Consider the following 23,048-nt stretch of genomic DNA (forward strand, 5'->3'; position numbering starts at 1 on the left):
CACTTGGTTTGCTCGTTACTATCTAACAATCGGTCCTTACAAGCCTCACAGCTCAGTATTTACAGCCTGAACTCGCTGTTTCCAGTGAGGTGCCAGCCGTCCAGCGAGGCTCGGCTAGCGTAGCTGGACGGGTTAGCTCGCAGGCTAGCTGTCTACACCTCACAGCCACAACCACACCAGGATCCCTGCCGACGTAAGCGGCGTCAAAGTTGCAGGTTCGCCCGGGAGGCTGCTGTGTTCCTCCTCCGGCCGAGCACACATCGGGTTAAAGCTTTGCAGCCGGAGTTGGCGGAGCTCGCACACGAAAGTAAATAATTTCCCCGGCTGGGTTGTGGTGGTGGTGTGCTAGGGCAGCTACCATGCTACGCATTACGCCACGCTAGCCACTGGGGCTATTGCTGATGCATAGGAAAATGGGAGGGGGACATGTTTTCCCCGTCTCCTCACAGCCACTACGTAGCTCGTACCAAAATAATATCGGGCTGATAATGCTCAAGGGGGGGGACGGGGGACGTCTGGTGCACGGCCACACGTCCAGGATCGCTCCCCCCCTTGGAGCTGGAGTGCTTGTGAGAGTGTATCGGTGTATTTGGTGTTTGGATCGGCTTGTTCCAGCAGAGAGACGAGACGTGGTCGTGACAGTGTGCGCGTGCAGGGCTGGCTACAATAACAACGAGCCCCCTTCTTGACGGACCGTGTGATGTGGGGGTGTGTTCCTCTTAGCGAACTACCATCTTCCTTCTCCATGATGAGCAGCACGCGTCCTCTGCAGTGGGAGCACGCTGTGTGGGGATGTTTACCAGCAGCTCCACTGCTCCCAGTCTCTTCTGGTTGGAGCTACTTTGACGTTTAGCTACGTTTTTTATTGATTTTTTAGTCTGAACTTGAAAAAATGCATGGATCTTGAATACATTTTGAATGCTTATGTTTGGGAGATTGAAAAAAAAAAAATCATCACAGTGTTGCAGTTAGATTTTGCAGAACATTGTAAAAATACATTATTCTCATATATCCTATTAGCATCTTTATTTCGTAGTATATTTAGTATACTAGAGAAACATTCGTTATACAACGCCATGAGTCCATGTGGCCGTTCAGAGTGCAGCAGTGTTTGGGATGTGTGGAGGAATAAGAGGGTCCTGTAAAATATGAATAGTATGGAAGATGTGCATGAAGCATGATGACTCAATTGATTCTAAAGTGCAATATATTTTAAATCAATGCTTTATAAGGTTCTGGAGAAACACTCCAGAAATGTAAGATGTTTACCAGCAGCTCCACTGCTCCCAGTCTCTTTGGGTTAGAGTACTGGAGTGTTTGCATACACGCCACTTTGACGTTTACCTACGTTTTTATTGTTTTTTTTAGTCTGAACTTGAAAAAATGCATGGATCTTGAATACATTTTTAATGCTAATATTTGGGAGATTGAAACAAAAAATCATCACAGTGTTGCTGTTAGATTTAGCAGAACATTGTAAAAATACATTATTCTCATATATCATATTAGCATCTTTATTTCACAGTATTCTAGAGAAACATTCGTTATACAACGCCATGAGTCCATGTGGCCGTTCAGAGTGCAGCAGTGTTTGGGATGTGTGGAGGAATAAGAGGGTCCTGTAAAACATGAATACTATGGAAGATGTGCATGAAGCATGATGACTCAATTGATTCAAAAGTGCAATATATTTTAAATCAATGCATTAAAAGGTTCTGGAGAAACACATGTTTTTCTTGAAATGTAAGTTTTCAAGCTTTTTGAGCTCTTCCCACCCCCTTCTGAAAGACTGAAAGCTGGGAGTATACCAGTGATCGGGGTGTGTAGACACAGGCTGGTGTATAAAATGACTTTGCAGGTTGAATCATATAAAGATTATGGAGAGCGTATTGTGGTCGTGACGTACATTTGTGCTATAAATCACAGCTTAATGATACTCTGGAGGAACAGATGTAACGTCAACCTTTCAAGAGAGTGGTGTTACATGTAACAATACATTCCCTCTTCCCTGGCTCCAGTGAATGAGAAGATAGCAGTGTTTGGACTTGTAGAGACAGGACTGGACCACTAAACCCCCCTTGGCACCTGAAGCCGGTGGAAGATGCGGACACAGCGTGGGGATTTAATAGAGAAGCAGTGTAGTGCCTGTCTGGCCAGAACGGGGCAGGATTGTTCAGTGTCACACTGCAGCCTGCTGAGCTTACAGGGCGACCCCGAGCTGTGTGCCAGCCTGACACTTGGTCACCCCTCCTTCCTCCACCCAAGCAGAAAAAACCCCAAATCCACTTCAGACACACACAACGCCGTCTGAGAGGCAGAGCAACTTTTCTCCTGACAGCTGCCACTTTGGAATGGATCACTAAGCCTATTGGGCTGGCTCAAAGGGGTTCTTGTCGGCCGTTGCTGCCCTAATGAAGGCATTTGTTAGCTTTATGTGTGTAGGGAATTCATTTTCCGGATCCGGCCAAATTGTTGTTGCTTGTTTTGATGCTGAATTTAGTCCATGTTGACTTTATTTTGTAGACGTGTGATCTTATCACCCCCCCCGCAACCTCACTGTAAAGCTAATCAGGCTTAGCATCATTCTCACTTTTTGTCCTTGCTCCATTATATCATGCCTCCTGCTGCATCTGTCCATCCCCCATATTATTATCAATGTTTAATCATTCATACAAAAGTGCAGCTGAATAGATGTATCAACCCTAAATGTCTCTTTGCCTCACTGATTTGAGAGAAATGGTGTGTTTGAGCGGAAGGGGTTTCAGTCCAGCAGGTGTTTGGCCTATTTAAATCGAAGACAACCCCCCCCCTAACCGCTTACCCATCCCAGAGACAGCGTGTGGATTGGAGCAGGAAGCTTTGTGTCTGCTTTTATTCTAGCTCTCACAAAGTGCAGGCAGCTGAAAGAGCACAGGCAGGGATATCAAAGGGTGTGGGGCGACACCCCTCCTCCCAACGGGGCAACGCTGGGAGGAGAATTAGTCACAGACCCTCCCATCCATGGCTTTATACTACTACAGCAGGCGGGCAAGGAGCTTTCACCTCTGCTTTAAGAGTTGCCTGACTGGGAGAAAGGCGACAATTGTGTCGTCTTACTCTTTGTGTTGTGTGTGTGTGTGTGTGTGTTTGTGGTAGGGGTGTCCCTCAGACTTTATGTCCCTTATTGCACTCAGAAGTGGGCATGCCTTCTTTGTCTTTATTTTGATTAGAACTTCAATTCAAGCAGCCTACTTGGGTGGGTAGGAGGGGGTGTGTGTCTACGGATGCCAGCCAGCCTGTGTGTGTGTGTGTGTGTGTGCAAGACAGACACCATACACACATGCCAATCTGTCTGTCTGTTTGTCTTTGTCCATTGACTGTTCATGTCTCCCTACGTGCGAGGTGTAGCAAGAGGAGGCACCTTTCCCTGGAAAGTGTTTGTTTTGGTTTGTGTTACTGTCGAACAAATGTGAAAACAGTTGCACTCAGTGTTTGGACACTTGAAAAAACAAATGTCCACCTTTTGCTTGGGGGCTGACAGGGGTTACAAAAGAGTCCCACCACAGGGTAATTCATTCTGGTGGAGGAAACAAGATGTTTTAAGCAGTGACTCAGAGCAGATTTGAAACATTCTTTCATATTACTCATGTTCGCTGCTTTGTATAATTAATAGCAGAAGTTGGCACAATTCTTGGAATTCCTCTTTGGCCTGTTTGAAGAGATATCTCATGAGAGGGCCATATAGGAGTATGAACTCATCATCTTCAATTTATATTCCAGGAAAGGATGATGCACAGTGTCTCTACAGTAAATGTAAGCTTCTTGGAATGTGTCAAGAATATGTGTGTTTTTTTTCTCAGAGTAGTAGGAAAGGGAAAACCTCATAAGAGCATCACAGTGACTGACAGGGTCCTGACCTGACAAATTAAACATTTATTTGACATCCTTCCCCTCAGTCTGATCCAAACTCCTTCCACTCTTTTCCTCCTCGTTATTCATTCAGATGATTTTCTATCTTTAAATGGATAACGTCTGACTTAAAGTTTCTCACTTTGCCTAGTCCTTGTGATTATAATGCATTTGTTAGCAAGATTTGTTTGAAATCTTGATGATTTATACATTTTGGCTCATATTAATTTTGCATTTATTTAAATATGTGGGGGAGTAGTGTGTTGGGGTGTGTGGGGTGGTTAGGGAGATGAGATGAGACACTTGTTCTCTCGCAAAAAAAGACTGTGTCACCCCTTTCTTCCCTTGTTAACTCCAAATCTTAACTGTATTTCTTTTGACCTCCAGAATAAACTTAACTAGGTGCAATATAGTGCAAAACCTAATTAACATAGGTAAGAAAGTATAATGGAAACTGAGTTTGCTGGTATTGATAAGCAGTAGAAAGTCTATCTACACACTTCTACATTGAGCCTTTTTCCAACTTCCCATTTACCAATGTACCCAACGCCATTTTTTGCTATGTAATATTTCATGAATGTAAATATTATATTTGAAGGAGAGAGGTTGACTGGGGGCCATACGAGTAATTTCATAGTGAATTTGTTTTATCTTCCTAATGTTTTCACATGTCTGTAGGTTTGTTTATTTTTCAATAGGGTTTGGTGTATCTACTAAATCTGAGTGTTTACAGTGGAGCATCACAATTGATGATCTTTGTTTACTAAGCTTCTACACTAATAATCATTAGCAACAATCACTAATAATCATCATTATCATTAGCAATGTAGCGTAGAAAACCTTCAGCTGGTGCTAAGCATCGCAGTGTTCAAATACAAATGGTAGCAGTTTTATCATCTGTAGACAATTAACTTGATGGCAGCTCTAAATGAAACATGGCTGTTTGTGTGATCTCTGCAAGCCACTATCTTGTCAAAGATAGAATTGTGAGAGAAGAACCACCACTCTACGACCACAACCACTCTACAAGCATGGGTGAACTGTGTGTTTCTCTAATTCCAATGAAATTAACAGAGTGAGACGTCTTAGCGTTTTGTATCACGTCGCTGCTGACGACGCTGTTCTCCAAGATGAACTTTCATTCATCTCATCTTACATACACATATTTTTTAAAGCATGTTACTGAGTATGTGGATGAATAAGCTCATAAAAACAGGGTATTTGGGAAGAACTAGTTTACAGCTCTGTTATTTCGACGTGTCAGATACACTGAGACTTTAATCAAAATGTAGGTGTCATAATGTGAAGTACAGAATTGTTATGTTCAGACTCGATATTAAAGGTTCAGTGTGTAGGATGTAGTGAAATCTAGTGGTGAGGTTGCATATTGCAGATGAATACCCCTCACTTACTTTGTCAAGTTTTGGTCTACTGTAAGAAACATGGCGTCCTACGTAGAGAGGACCCACTTCCAATGTAAAAGGGCCCATTCTAAGGTAAAGAAAACAACTAATCATACAATTTAGATGATTACACATGAGTTAAAACATCCATAGGATTATGTTATATTCAATTTCCAGCATATAGATCCCTTTCACCCACATTTTACACACTGAACCTTTAAAAGACTTGGATCTGGATCAGGCCAAAAACAAACTTGTGCAGGAAACAACTTGTCATAAATGATAAGTAATTAGTATATTTTTCTCTATTATAGCAGGGACAATGGAATTGCAATGTGTGTGTACATTTGTGTTTGTGGCAGGGTCTGTCCGGATGTTGTTTGGATTGGGCTAAAGGGACACAATGGTGTTGTCCATTGGCCCAACCCTATTTGTCAGTTGGATTGGGCAAAAGTACGTGGAGGAGGGATGGGGCATGTGCCAGGGAAGAACCTGCTAAATTTGGCTTCCGATTTAGTTGGGGAGGTTTTCGTAGCATTTGGAAATTAGGAGGATTTGTATGGAAGTAAAAATCCAACATTTTCAATTTAGCCTTGGCAGAGGTGTGCTCTAGTTGTGTCTGCTCATACACTTTCAAAAAGTTATGGGCTTATTGTGATTATTTACAGCTTTTAGGAGCTCCTGCAAGTTAAAGCTATGTGCATTAACTCTAAGTAATGAAGACTAATGTAGGTGGTTAAATATAATCTATGTTAAAAGTAGTCTGAGAATCCATTGTTAAGAAATGACTTCTGCAGATAAAACCTGGTTTATAGCCTGCCCAGGAAACTGGTCCCTTATCGGCTGCTGTTTGATTTCTGATAAACGCTGTCTTGATTGTCAGTAAAAGTCCCCTTTGCTTTTCAGTTTGAGATGTTTACCTCAAACCAAACTTATGTTCTCCTCATAGCTGTCAGGGACAGTCCCCCGCACCTCTCGAGACTAATGATGCTGTCGCCTCAATGATTCAGATCAGTTTCCTTTTCTTTGATCTCTGGATTTCATATCCAGTCATTTATGTATTGATCATTTACATAAGATGTGACAGAGCAGCAGGAAGTCAAACTGCTCAGGATCTCATGGTGAGAGCGACAGCAGGAGAAGAACTAGAACAGTTGTGTTCAAAAACGTTCTTGTACAATCTTTAAGCAGAAAAGATAAAAAAAGAAAAGGGAAACTCAGATCTTTTCAGCAACTTTTGATCCCTTGCATGTTGCAAGGAAAGGCAGAGCATTCCCCTCACCTTGCTAGTCTACTACAGTGTTTGTTTACTTCTTGATGGTACCTCCGTTTGCCTGCCCTACTATTGAGCTCATGGTGAGCCTTGTGTTTCACATGCTGCTGCTCAGTGCTCAGTAGTCAGTGGGTGGGAAGCAAGTGAGCGAGCAGTGAGTGACTGAATATGTGTTAGGGAGCATGGCATGGAGCAAGGGGGAGGAAGGGGCTGCCTTGTCGTGTGTGGGAGGCCCGTTTAGATTGGGATTTGGCAAGGGGCTGCAGGAGCATGTTGAAACACCAAACCCTTTTCATCCTCTGCTCCCGGGAGACTGCCGCGCTCCTTCTGTTGTTGATGGTACATGTGGTCAAAATGCTGCTTCCTTGTCTCTTTCTTCTCTCCTCCTCTCCCTCCTCCCACAGACCTCCTCCTTTCTTTGCTATGCTTTGCGTGCTTGCTTCGTCTGTGCTCCCCTCCCCCGCAAACCTCACTCCTGTGCTCCGCTTGTTTACATCTCACTGTGCAGTTCATGCGCAGGTTTTTCTCCTCTCTCTATATGTGTGAAGTGTTTGTGTGGCTGACAGCATCGGGAGGTGCGTGTGCACAACATGTTCGAGTGTGCATGTGCAGCATGAACCTGCACAGCCCGCTCTGTGCACTCTCCCCTACTAAAGCGTGTTGTGATGTCATTGACTGCAACTCACACTATAGCAGCGAGTCAGAGGCGTGTGTTGGTACTCCGCCCCCCTCTGCTCTGCAACAACACCAACCAGGAGCAGAAGCTGCCTCAGAGAGGAGAGGATGTAAGAGGAAAAGGATGCTCAGCTGCACTATGAGGAGTGGAGGATGCTCAGGTTTATATTTCCTACCAGGATAAACAGCATTGTTGACTATCTGTTGTTGTGATTTTTAACAAATAAAGGAGACTTTGGTTGCACACATCAGGATGTGTGAAATTCTTGGCTGGTGCAAATCAGTTCTCATGTAATTGTGTGCGCACACTTGGTTAGCAGCTGCTCCACAAACTGGGCCAACGAGACCTCGACTGTATCCCTGCATGCTGCTATAAATAAACATGACGAAATGACATACTCACCTCGACTCTTAAACACACACACACACACTGATTGGAAGAAGTAGTGACACACACTGAATCCTCAAGATGTTAATCATCTTCTGCTAATTTCAGTTGGACTGAGAGCACGAGAGGATTGTTTTTCAGTCTGGTTTTACAGTGTATTACATTCACTCACAATTTCTTGGGGGCGGCGGCAGTAACAAACATTAAAAAATAACATGGGGGTACGTAGCTGGAGATTGAATGTATGAAGGGGTATGGGACTGTAAAAAGTTTGGGAACCACTGAGGTAGAGGAATAACACTCACTCAATTGCGAGGTGCATTATATCTGCTGGCATTTGTTCCTAGAATATAGTCTGTTTTTGTTGTGCAAGAACTTGCAGCATCATTCATTATAGTCTGGTTTATCTGCCATATCAGGTTCTTAAATGCTTTTTGATGCATCATCCGTCCCAGTGTTTTGTGCATAAATGAAGACTTGTTTATTATGTCATGGACCAAGAGATGAAAAAAGAGAAATAATTCCGCTTTTAAGAAGTCGATGTCTCTTTAAGGGCCCCTCCCAATAGAGCTCAGTCTGCTCTGATTGGAGTGACCGGTCAACCACTTCCAGCATATGTAGGAAAATGTGCACCTCTGTTCTTCCTTTCACTGGCTTTGTTAAGGTCATACATTATGCAAACTGGGACCATCTGACATCATGATGCTATAGAAGTATTGGCTAGACTACCGAGGTGTGTTTTCTTTGGAGGAGCCAACTTTACTGTGGACTTTGGGCTTTTTTATCTTTTACATACACAAAACTTTAAACCTCAATAGATGAAAAAGAAAAATTGAAAAAGCACAATGTGTCTCCTTTAAGTGTGATAAGCTCCAGCTGAGATAATCTGAAACGCTTACAGCGTAAATGATATATCACCATAGGAAGGTAACAACATGGCCTTGTGCACCACAAGACTTCATCACACCACACATCTTGTGTGATGGAGCTGTTTGATGAGCATTTTAAACTCACAGGGCTGCTCATACAGCTATAGACTTAAAGGGATAGTTCACCAAGAAATGAAAATACACTCATTATCTACTCACCACTATGCCGATGGAGGGTTGGGTAAAGTGTTTGAGTCCACAAAACAGGTCTGGAGTCTCAGGGGTAAACAGTGTTACAGAAGAATCCAATACTATTGAAGTCAATGGTGAGTCCTTCCTCAGACTGAATAAAACAACAGGAAAAAACAGAAATTTTCATTTTTGGGTGAACTTTCTCTTTAAGGCCTCTTTGTTTTGTCTGTGTCCTTGTCCGGGCTCTCTGTCTGACTGTACATCTATGAGCAACCACCTTAGAATATAACATTTCCTTCGGGGAGCAGGAATGCGGCACGATGTGTTAGTCACTCAGTAAAATTTGGATGTTAGCAATTCAATCTCAGTTGTGGTTTAAGACTTATCTGGCTGCAGACATGTCACCCTGAAAACCAAAGAAGAAGAAAGCACAGCGAGAGCCAGCAAGCGAAAGTGATTGAGCATTTCATATCCTCAAAGCTATATTTCTTATCTTAGTCCTACTTCTGAACTGATATTAGTGTTGAACATTTAGGCCAACTGACAATTATGTACCATGATCGATGTTGCACCTTTGTCCAGCCATTGCTTCTATGCTGTGTTTTATCATTACATAAATTGTATGTTCACAAAGGATTTAATAGCTTTTCACCTTTTCTTGTAGGAAGAAGCATTTGGAGGATTTGGGATTGTTGACGAGCAGACAAGAGTACAGTGTGCTTCAACAACCTCTTCAGGTAAAGTAACTCCCTGCTGGCCTATCAGAGACCTTGCAGATGTCTTGAGATACCTCTTCCTGTGCAGGTTGTCTATATCTGATGCTTCCATGCCACCTAAATGTCCCTTGTTTTGCTCTCTTTTATCAGAAGGCCCACCCATACAAGAAAAGAAGCCCAGAGGCCGACCACCACGGGCCTTGACAGCCCAGAAAGCTGCTACAAGTCTACCTTCCCCTTCTTCACTTCCCACCCCCACACAGACAAAACATGAGGGTCCAGAAAGGCCAGCTGACAAGGTAAAAAGGCTGCCCGGAAGGCCACCTGGCACCGGGGAAAAGAGAAGAGGTCGACCCCCATCTTCAAGTAGCAAGAAAGCTTGGAGTACAGGCAGCCATGCAGCAGGGGATAACAGTAGGCAGGCTGGGTCTGAGTGTGGCATGGACACAGAGGAGGACACGGACAGAAAGGGTGCCAAGAGGATGCCACTTGGCTCTACTCAGCCTCATGACAGTGAGGCAAGGCTGCCTAAAGGGGGGAGGGGTGAATCCAAAGTTACCAACATGAAGAAGTTAAGAGCAACTAAACTCACCCCTCTCAAGGCACGGCTTAAGACTTTGCCTGGTGTACCCCGACGCAGACGTGGTCGACCACCCTCTGCTGAACGGCTCAAAGCTGAGGCCGAAGCAGCTGCTGCTGCTGCTGCTGCACAGCTTTCTACCTCTTTTGAAGGTGGGGAAGGGAAAAGCAAGGCCTTTAGGGCCAGAGGTGCAGAACCCCATACTCCCCAGCAGTTGATGCTGAGGAATGTAGATGGAGCTGAGGACCAGGACTCTTCCAATCCACCTGCTTCCCCGTCTCCCTCCAAGCCAGGCAAGACGGTGGGTCTCAGAAAAAGCCCTCGCCATAGAAAACCTGTCAGAATTGTCCCCCCTTCTAAACGCACCGATGCAGCCATTGCTAAACAGCTGCTGCAGCGAGCTAAGAAAGGAGCACAGAAGCGAATGGAGAAAGTAGCTGTATCCACCGGGGGCCGTGGGACAGGAGTCATTGAAGCTGGCATCAGGAAGACACAACTGAAGAACATTAGACAGTTTATCATGCCTGTGGTCAGCACTGTTTCCCTTCGCATCATCAAAACCCCAAAGCGTTTCATTGAAGATGAGGGCGGCTTTGGAATGCCACCACCACATGTGAAGATGCCACGGTTAGAAACCACCCCCTCATCTGTCTCTGCATCTGCCCCACTCACCTCCACCTCCACCACCTCCTCCTCACTGTCTCCTGCCCTGGTCTCTACACCGGCTGTTACTAGCACTGGTACCTCCGCTCAAAATGACTCCCTCCCCCCTCCTCCACCTGCTGCCCCTACCCCCACGGTTCCATCAACTGCTGCCAGTCTGCTCAACAACGACAACACCAACAATGCCACCAATGGGCGATTTAGCAGTAGCGCTGCATCTTGTGGCTCGAGTGCTGTGTCGCAGCATTCCTCCCAGCTCTCCTCTGCAGAGTCTTCCAGATCCAGCAGCCCAAGCTTGGATGACTCATCATGTGACTCCCAGGCTTCTGAGGCCACACAGGCTTTGTCAGAGCCAGAGGATCGTTCTCCGTCCTCGCAAGGAGAGAGGGAGGGCAACCTGTTGCACAGTTCACGGCCTCCCTCCCCTCCCTCTGAGCCAGAGCCTGAGCATGAGCATGTGTCGGCAGAGAGGAATCGGCGAGGTCGGAGAGAACCAGCAGTTGGCCGGGGAGGTCACAGCCAGAGAGTGAGAGAGACTCTCACGACTGGGCCTAAAAAGCCGATCATCAGTCCACAAACTGGAGTGCTGATGTCCTCCTCTACACTTGCAAATTCCCAGCAAGCTTCATCCACAGCTTCCTCCTCTTCTTCACCTCCACCTCCACCTCTCCTCACCCCTCCACAACCTCTACAGTCAGCTTCCTCCAACACAGCTACTATCAGTGAACACCACTCGCAGTCCCCCTGGATGCCTCATTTTCTGTCTGGCCCGTCAGTGCTGTCCAGCTTGGCAGACAAGCGTAGCCGCTCAATTTTGAGGGAGCCCACCTTCCGTTGGACGTCCCTGTCCCACCCTGAACACCAGTACTTTTCCTCTGCTAAATATGCCAAGGAAGGCCTCATTCGTAAGCCTGTATTTGACAACTTCCGTCCTCCCCCTCTCACGGCTCAAGATGTTGGTCTGCTGCCCCAAAGTGTTAGTGGAGCAGGGGGAGCTGCTCCAGTGGCATTCCCTGCACAAGGCAGTGGAGCAGGAACAGGAACTCGTCTATTTGCCCCTCTTCACAGCCATACCCACCACCAACATCCCTCCTCATCCCGCTTTGATGCACCACTCCAGAAACGCAGCCCATTGCTCCGCGCTCCTCGCTTTACACCCAGTGAGGCCCACTCAAGGATATTTGAGTCTGTTACCCTGAAGTCATCCTCTGGGAGCATCTCCGGCTCTCACTCCCAACACCAGTCATCCTCTGGCTCCAGCAGAATCTCGCGGCGCAGGAGACGACTTGTCACTGGAACGCTACGGGGCCGCCCGCGGTCTCCTTCTCATTCCATGACCAGACGCAGCAGCCAAATTGGAGGCCAGATATCTATGAGGAAAGGCTCTTCTGAGAGGTCTGTGCTGATGGGCTCTGTCAAAAGTAGTAACCCCAGCTCATTGCCAGGGGTCTCTGCAAGTCCACTAGCCACTAGTGCCTTAACTCCTGCTTCCTTCAGCACCTTCTCCACCGTATCCCTGAGTCTGGCCTCACAAGGGACACCTGAAAGCAGGAGGGGAGCTGCTGGAAACCAACCTCCTTTGTCAACTAAATCAGCTGCTTCTTCCCCACTTTTCCCTATCTTTCCTTCCAGTGCCCAGGACACAGGCCGAGGAGCTGGTAAAGGGGGTAAAGAAAAAAGTTCACCAGCTCCCCAGGAACCTGCTCCTAAGGAGAAAGAAAGGGATTCAGAGAAAATCCGAGAGAAGGAGAATAAGAAGGAAGGGAGGAAGGATGGAAGGGACTCAGAAGATGCTCTTATATCTCTTGCTACGAAAAAGGCTCCAGGAAGAAAAAAATCGACCTCAGTTGACACGGTTTCTGACACTGCCTCCTCAGAGGTACGTGGGCCCCATTCCTCTGTTCCTGTGTCCATCGCCAAAGGACGCTTACCTAAAAAAGGTAGACCCTCTGAGAAAGGACAAGAAACGGAGGATGCAGAAAAGGAAAAGGAGAAACAAAGTGCTCCTAACCAGCAGACTGCAAGCCCTCTAGGGCAGCTGGGCAGACAACAGCTTCCTGTCTCCTCTCTTGGATCAGTGTTGGACCAAGCAGAGAAACAGCCTGTGAGTGACAAGCGGGTAGTTGGACTACTGAAGAAGGCCAAAGCACAGCTCTTTGACTTGAAGAAGATTAAGCTGAAGCCTGCAGATCAGACCAAGGTCCAGGTCAGTTTTCCTGTTCATGTGTTGCTTTCAATGTTACTATGTCTCACCTAAATTCTTCTCCGTTTCTCTCATTCACATTATATAGCCACAAGCAAGTGGCTCTGACATGCTGCTATGAACATTTGTTAAAAATAGGATTTGTGTTTGTACTCAAACTGAAACTTGATAATAGGAAAGTCCCACAGAGGGTGTTACATAAGGGGAATTCTGTTTGCTTCATACATTATGCAGAACGCTGCACTGGCTTTGCTTTTGAAAGTATTGTCTTCTGAACAGAATATATTCGTCTGTTCTTCTGCTGTTAATCTAAAGATTAAATGATTATAAGCAGTCACTGCACATTTTCAACTGTTCCAGCTGAACTCAAACCAACCCTACTCCCCTGTCACCACATCATCTTTATTATTGCACATTGTTCATAGATGAGAGTTCTGTTTGCTGCAGTGAAGCATTGACAACCAATAAAATCTCAAATCCTAGGGACATAAGCAACGTATTTAAATGTCAGCCTTCTCTATTGAACATGTACACATGTCTGTGTATTCACTTCCTATGATGAAGCTCCTCAAACATTTGTTTCACTCTTTTGTGGTGATGTGTGATTGTGAGCAGGGTCAGGAGAGCGACTCGTCAGAGACCTCAGTTCGTGGTCCACGCATCAAACATGTATGTCGTCGTGCAGCTGTGGCTCTTGGCCGTAATCGGGCAGTGTTCCCTGATGATATGCCCACACTTAGTGCCTTGCCCTGGGAGGAGAGAGAGAAGATCCTATCTTCCATGGGGAATGATGGTAAGGCACACCCAATTTTATTTTCATTACCTTGTGGCTTGTAAATTACTAATCTGGTCTCAACTGTTTAAGTTTATATCTTTATTCTGAGTAGGGGCTTAATAATGGAAACAATGATTAAAATAATATAATTTTAATTTCTATTATATAAAACTAGAAGTTGCTTTGGAGTATTGTTCACACAGCTGAGAGATACTAATAAAAGCCCTGGTTTGTATTTGCTTAATGAAGATTTTGTTTAATTCTGAGCTTTATATATTTACATTTATACAATAAAGTGTTCCAGTTTGAATGTAATCGGTATCATTCTTTTTTACAAGCCACCTAGTTTACATTTGTTAAATTGCATGTATGATGTTTCTCTTTTTACAGACAAGTCATCAGTAGCAGGTTCTGAAGAGGCAGAGCCTCAATCCCCTCCCTTAAAGCCAAGAGAAACACGTCAAAAGTCCATTCAAGAAGCTCCTCCCAAGAAGGGACGTCGGTCACGACGCTGTGGCCAATGCTCAGGCTGCCAGGTTCCAGAGGATTGTGGTATCTGTACTAACTGTCTCGACAAGCCTAAGTTTGGAGGACGAAACATTAAAAAGCAATGCTGCAAGTAAGTAAGACGATGAGCCCTTTGTTGTGCAGGATTATTATCAATCTCAAGAGACCATTGAAGATCATTTTATTACAAATTAGTTTTTTAATTAGATCGTTAAGAAATGCCGTGTTGAACTTTGTAATTTTCACTATCTACAGGATGAGGAAGTGTCAGAATTTGCAGTGGATGCCCTCAAAGATGTTTCTTCAAAAGCAAGACAAAAGCAAGAAGGACAAGAAAAAGTACAGGTTGTCTGAGAGGAGAGAGGGTCTCAATCCGGGTAAAAGATTGAACTCAGAGTCTGCCCCTAAGTCGTCTCCTGCACCACCAAAGGAAGAGCCCCCTCGCAGAAAGAGTGAAACTCCTCCTCTAAAGCTGGGAGAGGAGAAGTCAAGGCAGCAACCATCCTCAAAGCAATCATCACCCGCCTTCACATCGTCCCCTGCCCCTGCTGATTCACCTCAGACCCCCAGCACAGCCCAGGCTCCATCTCCAGCCCCGTCATCAGAGTCCAAACAGCTCTCCGTCACGGCCAGTGTCACCAGTAAGAAGGGACACAAACCACATCTGCCTACACCAGGATCCTTCTCCTCGTCATCCTCCTCTTCCTTGTCGTCTTCTTCGTCATCGTCATCATCCTCTTCCTCCTCGTCATCTTCAGCCCAGAATTCCCCCTCTCAGTCTACGCAGTCTCATCAAGCATCCCAGCAACAACGGGCTCTTACGAGTCAGGCGCCTCCAAAAAAAGAGGCTTCACCCAAGATTCCCCTGAACGAGTCCAAGAAGAAGCCCCAGCATCAATCATTGCAACAGCAGAGCTCTGCTACAAATATTTCAGATACAGGTAAAAAAAATAAAACTTGTTGCACTGATTTTCTTAAAAAAAAGTTATGATAGAGATATATAAGTCGCACCCATCACAATATGAATGTTATGTCCTGTCTCTGTTTAATAGTTGAATCAAAACCGTTGAAGAAGCCAACTTCCCGCACTGTCCCTCCATCTCCCAAACAGAGACCAAAAGATAAGGTAAGAAGAGGTCACTTTTTTATTTCTAAAAATGGTGGTTCTTTACATCGGCCTCTTATAATTCACAATATTAACCCTGTGTCTCCCTTCTCCTGTACGATAATCACCTGAAGCCGCTGACAACTAAACCCCCCGGCAGCAGTACTTTAAACTGGCTGAGCACTCCCTCGACTAGGGGCCAGACGAAGTCCAGAGCGCCCTGCGACGGAGTGCATCGTATCAGAGTGGATTTCAAGACGGACCATGATGTGGAGAAGGTGTGGGAGGCAGGTGGCCTCAGCCTGCTCACCTCTGTGCCGGTCACACCCAGGGTGCTCTGCTTCTTATGTGCAAGCAGCGGGAATGTTGAGGTAAAAAAACAGTCTTTGTTGTTAAAACTTTTTTTATTCATTTGTCTGCATAATAACAAAACCTTCTAACAATCTCTTCTGTTTCCCCTGCTGCCTTCCCCTGTCTGCTTTTTCTCTCTCTGTCTCTTTGTCCTTAGTTTGTCTTCTGTCAGGTTTGCTGTGAACCGTTCCATCTCTTTTGCCTGGGGGAATCGGAGCGCCCTCTTAAGGAGCAGATTGAGAACTGGTGTTGTCGAAGATGTCGATTCTGCCAGGTCTGTGGGCGCCAGCACCAGAAAACTAAAGTAAGCCATTAAGTTCAGTTCTGTTCATTTCAAAGCTGCTCACAAAGAAGCTTAGTTTAGAGTGACAGAGTGTAAAGGCTGAAGAATCTTCCTGAGAAAGAAGCGTGCCAGCAGACAGCACTTAATCAGCTTCTTGGATTCCTTCCATGATTTTATTATTTAACTCATGGTCTTAGTCTAGCACGGTTGTTATGTCAGAAATATATGCATACATATTTGGTCTACACAACTCAATCATGTGTCTTTTGGATTGTTTTGTCCAGTAGCTACATGTTAAGAAGCTTGTATTTGGTTATTGGTCTGTCAGCAATTTAGATGAAACACACCAGTGAAAACATCACTATGATTATTTTATATTCAATTTCTGCCAATACATCCCGTTCACCTGAATCTTACACACTAGATGTTTTAACCTTGCCAATGTATTATTTTTTGCATTATTAATGGCTCGTAGTTTGGAATAGAAAATACCGGCTGCAGCACATTAACTGTATGTTGTTAAGCCTTGATGAGGCCTAACTGTGTTGACCCAAACCCACAGGAAAAGCTTGACTCTAGTTGCCACTTAAGTGGCTGTCTATAAACTCTGCCACGCTTCGCTCAGTACAGCTCAAACTGGAGCTGCATCGTAATGCCTTTTAATTATGATGTTCATTCATCCATGAAGCCCACAATGAATGTGCCACTCAGTTACCTCCATTACACTGTAGTTAGATGTATGCATGACATCTTACATACACAGTGAATTATACCATTACATGTTGGAACCAGGTCACATACTTGTTGCCAATTATTCTGAACAGATCTGTGTTGTTTGTTGAGCATGGACAATTTAATGTGGCCACTTTTCATTTTTAAATAATATCATCACACTTTCTGTTTCTGTCACTGTAGCAGCAGCTGCTAGAGTGTGATAAGTGCCGCAACAGTTATCACCCGGAGTGCCTGGGTCCCAACCATCCAACCAGACCCACCAAGAAGAAGAGAGTCTGGGTATGGACGCACGCGCACGCACGCACACGCACACACACACATCTCCTCCTTAAGACACCCTCTACGTTTTCACCTTTGTGTAACTAACACAGTTTGAACCACTGACAAACGTTAGTCAAACTTAAGCATCATGCTCACACATTTTTCCAGCTTCTCACCACTGCGCGACTCACATTCATGGGAGCCTCTCACAGGCCGTGTCTATGAAAACATTTTACTCCTCTCACAGTGTCACTTTCACGCCATCCCTGCTCTTTAAACAACTGCTCGCAAGTTTTTGTCATGTAGTCAGCGTCTTGCTTGTGTGCTCTTTCCTTCCAGGTTTGCACCAAGTGTGTGCGCTGTAAGAGTTGTGGAGCCACTAAACCTGGGAAGTCCTGGGATGCCCAATGGTCACATGACTTCTCCATGTGTCATGACTGTGCCAAACTATTTGCTAAAGGTGAGCATAATTACCCTCTGAGATGATTTTTTTCTGGGTTAGAAGGAAAATAATTTTGTAAGAATCTGTTCTGTTTTTTGAAGCGGCATTTTTAAAAGGACATTTGAATCTTTGCGAAGTTGTTAAATCAGAATGTAACGGTCACTGTTTTATCCCTCAGGGAACTTCTGCCCACTCTGTGATAAGTGCTATGATGACGACGACTATGACAGCAAGATGATGGAGTGTGGTCGTTGTAACCATTGGGTTCATGCCAAGTGTGAAAACCTGACAGGTCAGTAGGCCCCACACAAGCCAGGTAGAGATGTGTATTGAAACAAAAGTTTACTCTCTTGGAGCTCCGTACTTAATATTCCGCAGCACTTGTTCTTTATTTGTCTTGTCAGCTGTCAGTGTCTGTGCAAATGACTGACAGGCTGCTCTGGGAGCGCTGTCATGCTGATGATATGCTGAAAGACGATAAACTTAATAACACACAATAATGACCTGTCATCTCCCACTGTCCCCCAGATGAAATGTATGAGGTACTGTCAAAGCTGCCAGAGAGTGTTGCCTACAATTGTACCAAATGTACTGAGCGCCATCCGGCCGAGTGGAGGACGGCGCTGGAGAGGGAGCTTCAGGGCTGCATCCGCCACGTCCTCACCGCACTGCTCAACTCTCGTACATCCACACACCTGCTGCGCTACAGACAGGTCAGATACACACCGTTGCTTCCTCCTTTGAGATTCCAGAACACCTGAATGAGCAATTGCAGCTTAATAAGCAGGATAGTGATATTCAGTGTGTAACCCTTTGGCTTTGGGGCAGGCGGTGAAGCCTCCGGAGCTGAATCCAGAGACAGAGGAGAGTCGTCCGTCCCGTCGTTCCCCCGAGGGCCCAGATCCTCCAGTTCTGACTGAAGTCACCTCCACACCTTCCAGTGACTCCCCTCCAGACCTGGACAATGTTGAGAAAAAGATGGATCAAGGCCGCTACAATTCAGTGGTATGTTATGTTATCAGTCTGTTGTCTGGAAAAGTGAGGTCTTATTCACCTCGCAGAGCAGTTTGTATCTATTACAGTCATAACTCTGAAGCTATGACACCAGTTACAGTTGTAGAGTTAACTATTGGTCTCTTCTGAATCTGTTGTCAGGGAGATGAATAGTTTTGTTAATGACTTTCCCAGTGTCCGTCGCCACTTCACTGTTTTAACAATTACTCTCCATATGTGTGTCCGTTCTCCATTTCTCTCCCAGCTGGAGTTTAGTGACGACGTCGTGCGAATCATTCAAACGGCCCTCAATGGTGACGGTGGCCAGCCGGAGAGCAGGAAAGCAAACAGCATGGTCAAGTCTTTCTTTATCCGGGTAAGAACGTCTCATTAATTATCCAGACTGTGGCGGCCCACCATATTCTAAATTGTCCCGTCACGCTTTAGTAATGTACCAAACATTTTTTACACTTATCATAATAACATATGAGATCCCTAACTTTGAGATATGTGCAACGTATGCAGAGCTATTTGCCGTGTGCTCGCTGTCGCACTTCTACATGAATGCACTACCACATGCTTTTGTAACATCAATCAGGTTCATCCACTCTGTAGTCTGTGTACCTGTCAATGTTAATGTCATTGCTATAGATTGAATCAGTCCCCTCAGCACCAATGAAAACACAACATTGTAGAGCAGCTCACAGGCCTCAGGCTCTGTGTTTGTATGAAGTTATATGATGCAATATAATTTTTGACACATACAGGCTTCCAAAAAACATTCACCAACACGTCTTGTGTTTTTAATAATTACAAAAATCACTCTTTATCCTATGATTGGTGTAATCCTGAAGCAGGAATAGGTGAAGTATCTTAGTCAAGGTGTGGCAGTATCAAGCTAGGGCCCTTCTGTGGAGCTACAGTATGGCTAACTCGAATTCTTGCCCCTAATTATGGTCTGTGCGAATGCTTTAGTGTGCAAACTTCATTGCATGTTTTCTCTTTCAGCAAATGGACCGGATCTTCCCATGGTTCAAAGCGAAAGAGTCCAGGTTCTGGGAAAGGCAAAAAGTCTCTGCCAAGTGAGTGTCTATCCCACCATAGTCAATGCAAGCGTTTGTGTTCAGTGGTCAGTGTCCAACTCTTCTGACTAACTCATTAGAGTTATGTAAGCCATCATTTATATGACCAGTTGCTTCTCGATTACTTTTACAGAGTTATGATGTCATTATTCAAAAATGTTTTTCTACATTCGACAAGTTATGTACTTACTGATTGGTTTAACAATTTTGTTTCATATTGAACAATTTGATATCCACGCAGTCAGGAAACAGTGCTGACTGAAAGCTCAAACTAACATGAAGAATCTGAAAGTTAATACTTAAAGATGTCTCCCAGGATGCATTGCTCTCAATTTTGTGACGTGTGTGATCTCCTGTTATTTTATAAACTTGAGCTGCGAGTTATGTTGGTAATTACACAGAAGACTTTTTGGGGCACTTTAGTAACATGATCACGTTCCACGACCCTTGAAAGAAGAACTGCCGTTTTCAGGAACTGTTGGTCTGTAATTATTGAAATGAACAGTAAGATGTGGTTTCTCTGGGAGAAGCTGCAGCATCATCATCAGGGTAAAGGATGGAACCAGAAAGCATTGAATTAATATTTCTAAAATGTGTGCGCTGACTTAAACAACAACCCGAAAGAAACATGAGCCAAGTAGAGAGATAAGGATTTCGTAAGAGTGAAAATCTGCAAAGTTGTATGCTGGTCAGTCATACTTAAGTCAGGACAGTGACTGTGATTAAAGGTCACGATTTAAAGCTGCAGTAATGAAACTGATTACACAGTCTATTTGATTAATGAACCCACTGGACAGTTTAGTGGTGAATGTGAGTGAGTGATGACTGAAAGCTAATTGATGTGATTAATACAGTATCTGGTGGAAAGATGTAGTCAGTATCTCTTTTAGTCTGCACTGACTAGAGAGTAATGGATCAAGGAAATCAACTCCCCCCGGCTGCAGTTAGATATATTATATTATATATTGATGGGTGCCTTTTATATCAATGATTCATAATAAAATGGTCATTATGAATAATTGATGCTGTTCACGAAGATGTCAAGTTTATCTAGATTATTAGAAAGAATAGGTCATAGCCATTATATGGCAGCAGGAACCTTTCACAAAGTATATGAATAGTGTGTTTTACTGTTCAGCCTATTGAAATTAAGCACTACACACTCATTAATTCCCTCACTCTTAAATCGAGCTATCACCACTCCTCGGCCGTTTACCCTGCTTCACCTCAAGGCGTTGTGGGAGGCAAACCCTAAGAGTGTCAAATTTCATTTGAAGGCTCTCTGATACATACTTGTGGTCTAATTGTGGTTTACTTGTCAGTTTGCTCCGTTGCGTTATGTATCAGTGCCTCGGTCCAGGAAACCAGTGATCCACGCAGTGGATCCTGTGGCCATCCATTGGATGGATGCCTGTTAAGGGGGTTTAGGAAGTTAACAAAAGCATGCAAATACAAACTTGTTAAACATTAGATGCTGGACAGAAGTGACGAAAACCAGAAGTCTGGAAATGTCCAGTGTATGCTCCCCTTAACCCAGAATTATGTGCTTGGAGACTTTTTCATGTCCTTAGTCTTCAGTTAAGTTGTAAATCTACATAGTGACGTGTGTGGTTATTTGAACTTAGGTAGTTCAGTAGTTTACGTCAGTGCTTCGGACATAAAACAATCAATACTTCATATTTTACCCAATCAATGTTGGTAATAATAGAAATGTCCCTGTCTCTGCTCGTCATTACTCCATAGCAATGGGCTCCTCCCGAACGCTGTGCTGCCTCCATCCCTGGATCACAACTACGCCCAGTGGCAGGAGAGACAGGAGCTTTCCCGCGCTGAGCACCCCCACCTCATGAAAAAGATCATACCAGCTCCCCGTCCCAAGACCCCAGGTGAACCCGATTCTCCAGCCTCCCCTCCTCCTCTCCCTCCCTCTCTACCACCACCACCTCCACTCCTATCTGGTAAGACAATAAACAATTACGTGTATGAATACTTGCATGAACACTGTTTCTTACATCTTGTCACTTTATGTGTATTCCCAAATTCTAACATGACCTTTCCCTCTTAGATCGTGAAGACAGCCCAGAGCTCCCTCCTCCACCGGGTGTTATTGATAATAGGCAGTGTGTCCTTTGTCTGAAATATGGAGACGAGAACACTAATGTGAGTCAGATATCCAGCTAAAATCTCTCAAACACACACAAAGGTCAATCTATGTCATGTTCAACATCTCTGTTTGTTTTAGGAGGGTGGCAGGCTGTTGTACATCGGCCAGAACGAGTGGACCCATGTGAACTGTGCCCTGTGGTCTGCTGAGGTGTTTGAGGATGATGATGGCGCACTGAAAAATGTTCATATGGCTGTTCTCAGGGGAAAACAGCTGGTAAGATGGGATAATTTGTCCATCACAAGTTCCCACACTTGATTTTCAGTGTATATTTATTGTTATGTGAGTTTGACTTATTCATACATTTATACTTTCTATTTAGCACTGTGAGAAGTGTCAAAAGCCAGGGGCTACCGTTGGCTGCTGCCTCACCTCATGCACCAGTAACTACCACTTCATGTGCGCCCGCCAATGCCACTGCATCTTCCTGGAGGACAAGAAGGTCTATTGTCCAAAGCACAGGGACCTCATCAAGGGAGAAGTAAGGAAATATCATTATTTATGATATAATAACTTAGTTTAATACTAATTCATGAATCTAGATAGCAGACACTTTAAAAATTGGTTGCAAAATCATGTGTATTTACTTCAGGGTCGAAAATGTGACTTACTATTCTTTATTTTCTACTCACCTATCCTATGTTTGTGTATTTTTCCTCCAGGTGGTGTCTGGGTTTGAGGTAACCCGCAGGGTCCTGGTGGACCTGGAGGGAATCAGTCTCAGAAGGAAGTGGCTTGCAGGACTGGAGCCTGAAAATGTCCACATGATGATAGGTAGGTCGACTGCTGCTAATTTTTTGTCGATGTTGTTGCACCATTTCCTTGTCTTACTGTCAGAGTCCTCTTCAATGCTGATTCAAACCTCATCATTACAGGCTCCATGACCATCGATTGTTTGGGGATACTGACCGAACTCTCAGACTGCAAACGCAAACTCTTCCCCGTAGGATACCAGTGAGTGCTTTTCTTTCTCCTTTTCATTTATCTGCAAGTCTTCTATTGCTAAGTGCCATCATTACTACTGTCTCTACAAGTAAAGTACATCCAACTGCAGGAGGAAATTTGATTGCCAATTAAGTTAATTTATTTCCATTTCTACAGGTGTTCAAGGGTATACTGGAGTACTTTAGATGCTCGGAAGCGCTGTGTGTACACCTGTAGGATCCTAGTTTGTCGTCCTCCAGTGATAGAAACTGACCTGAAGAACATGATGGCTTTCGAAGAGAATCGTACAATAGCACACAGCCCACCTTCCATAACAGGTAACCTGTAGACTAGTGCAGTTTTCAGTCTGTACTATATTTGGGACTAGGATGTATGGAACTTAAATGTGTAACTGTTTTCACATTCAGACTTTCCTGATCCATTTGAGTCCCCGAGGCGTTCCGACACCCTTTCCCCCACAAACTCCCCCAAGCTCAGGGTTTACTCCAGGAATCGACATCCCAGCTACCCCCCTTGTCAGCGCTCACTAGGCCCCAGGCCAATGCCCTCCCCAGG

General features: G+C 44.7%; 1 protein-coding gene across 1 annotated transcript in view; it reads left to right on the plus strand.

Moving 5' to 3' along the window:
- The window catches only part of kmt2a (lysine (K)-specific methyltransferase 2A), a 36,714-nt gene that overhangs the window by 1,097 nt on the left and 12,569 nt on the right, over positions 1-23,048 (plus strand). The window contains exons 2-24 of the mRNA XM_061072680.1: positions 9,353-9,425; positions 9,555-12,853; positions 13,466-13,643; positions 14,016-14,244; positions 14,388-15,073; positions 15,185-15,258; positions 15,372-15,608; positions 15,746-15,892; positions 16,787-16,885; positions 17,207-17,327; positions 17,488-17,601; positions 17,838-18,022; positions 18,138-18,314; positions 18,568-18,678; positions 19,311-19,384; positions 21,128-21,342; positions 21,450-21,544; positions 21,627-21,764; positions 21,871-22,029; positions 22,211-22,322; positions 22,424-22,502; positions 22,650-22,810; positions 22,901-23,047. Coding sequence (XP_060928663.1) covers positions 9,353-9,425; positions 9,555-12,853; positions 13,466-13,643; positions 14,016-14,244; positions 14,388-15,073; positions 15,185-15,258; positions 15,372-15,608; positions 15,746-15,892; positions 16,787-16,885; positions 17,207-17,327; positions 17,488-17,601; positions 17,838-18,022; positions 18,138-18,314; positions 18,568-18,678; positions 19,311-19,384; positions 21,128-21,342; positions 21,450-21,544; positions 21,627-21,764; positions 21,871-22,029; positions 22,211-22,322; positions 22,424-22,502; positions 22,650-22,810; positions 22,901-23,047 — 6,910 coding nt within the window. The remainder of the gene's footprint in view (positions 1-9,352; positions 9,426-9,554; positions 12,854-13,465; positions 13,644-14,015; positions 14,245-14,387; positions 15,074-15,184; positions 15,259-15,371; positions 15,609-15,745; positions 15,893-16,786; positions 16,886-17,206; positions 17,328-17,487; positions 17,602-17,837; positions 18,023-18,137; positions 18,315-18,567; positions 18,679-19,310; positions 19,385-21,127; positions 21,343-21,449; positions 21,545-21,626; positions 21,765-21,870; positions 22,030-22,210; positions 22,323-22,423; positions 22,503-22,649; positions 22,811-22,900; position 23,048) is intronic.

Source organism: Limanda limanda, chromosome 6 (assembly GCF_963576545.1).
Source record: "Limanda limanda chromosome 6, fLimLim1.1, whole genome shotgun sequence".
Classification (NCBI taxonomy): Eukaryota; Metazoa; Chordata; class Actinopteri; order Pleuronectiformes; family Pleuronectidae; genus Limanda; species Limanda limanda.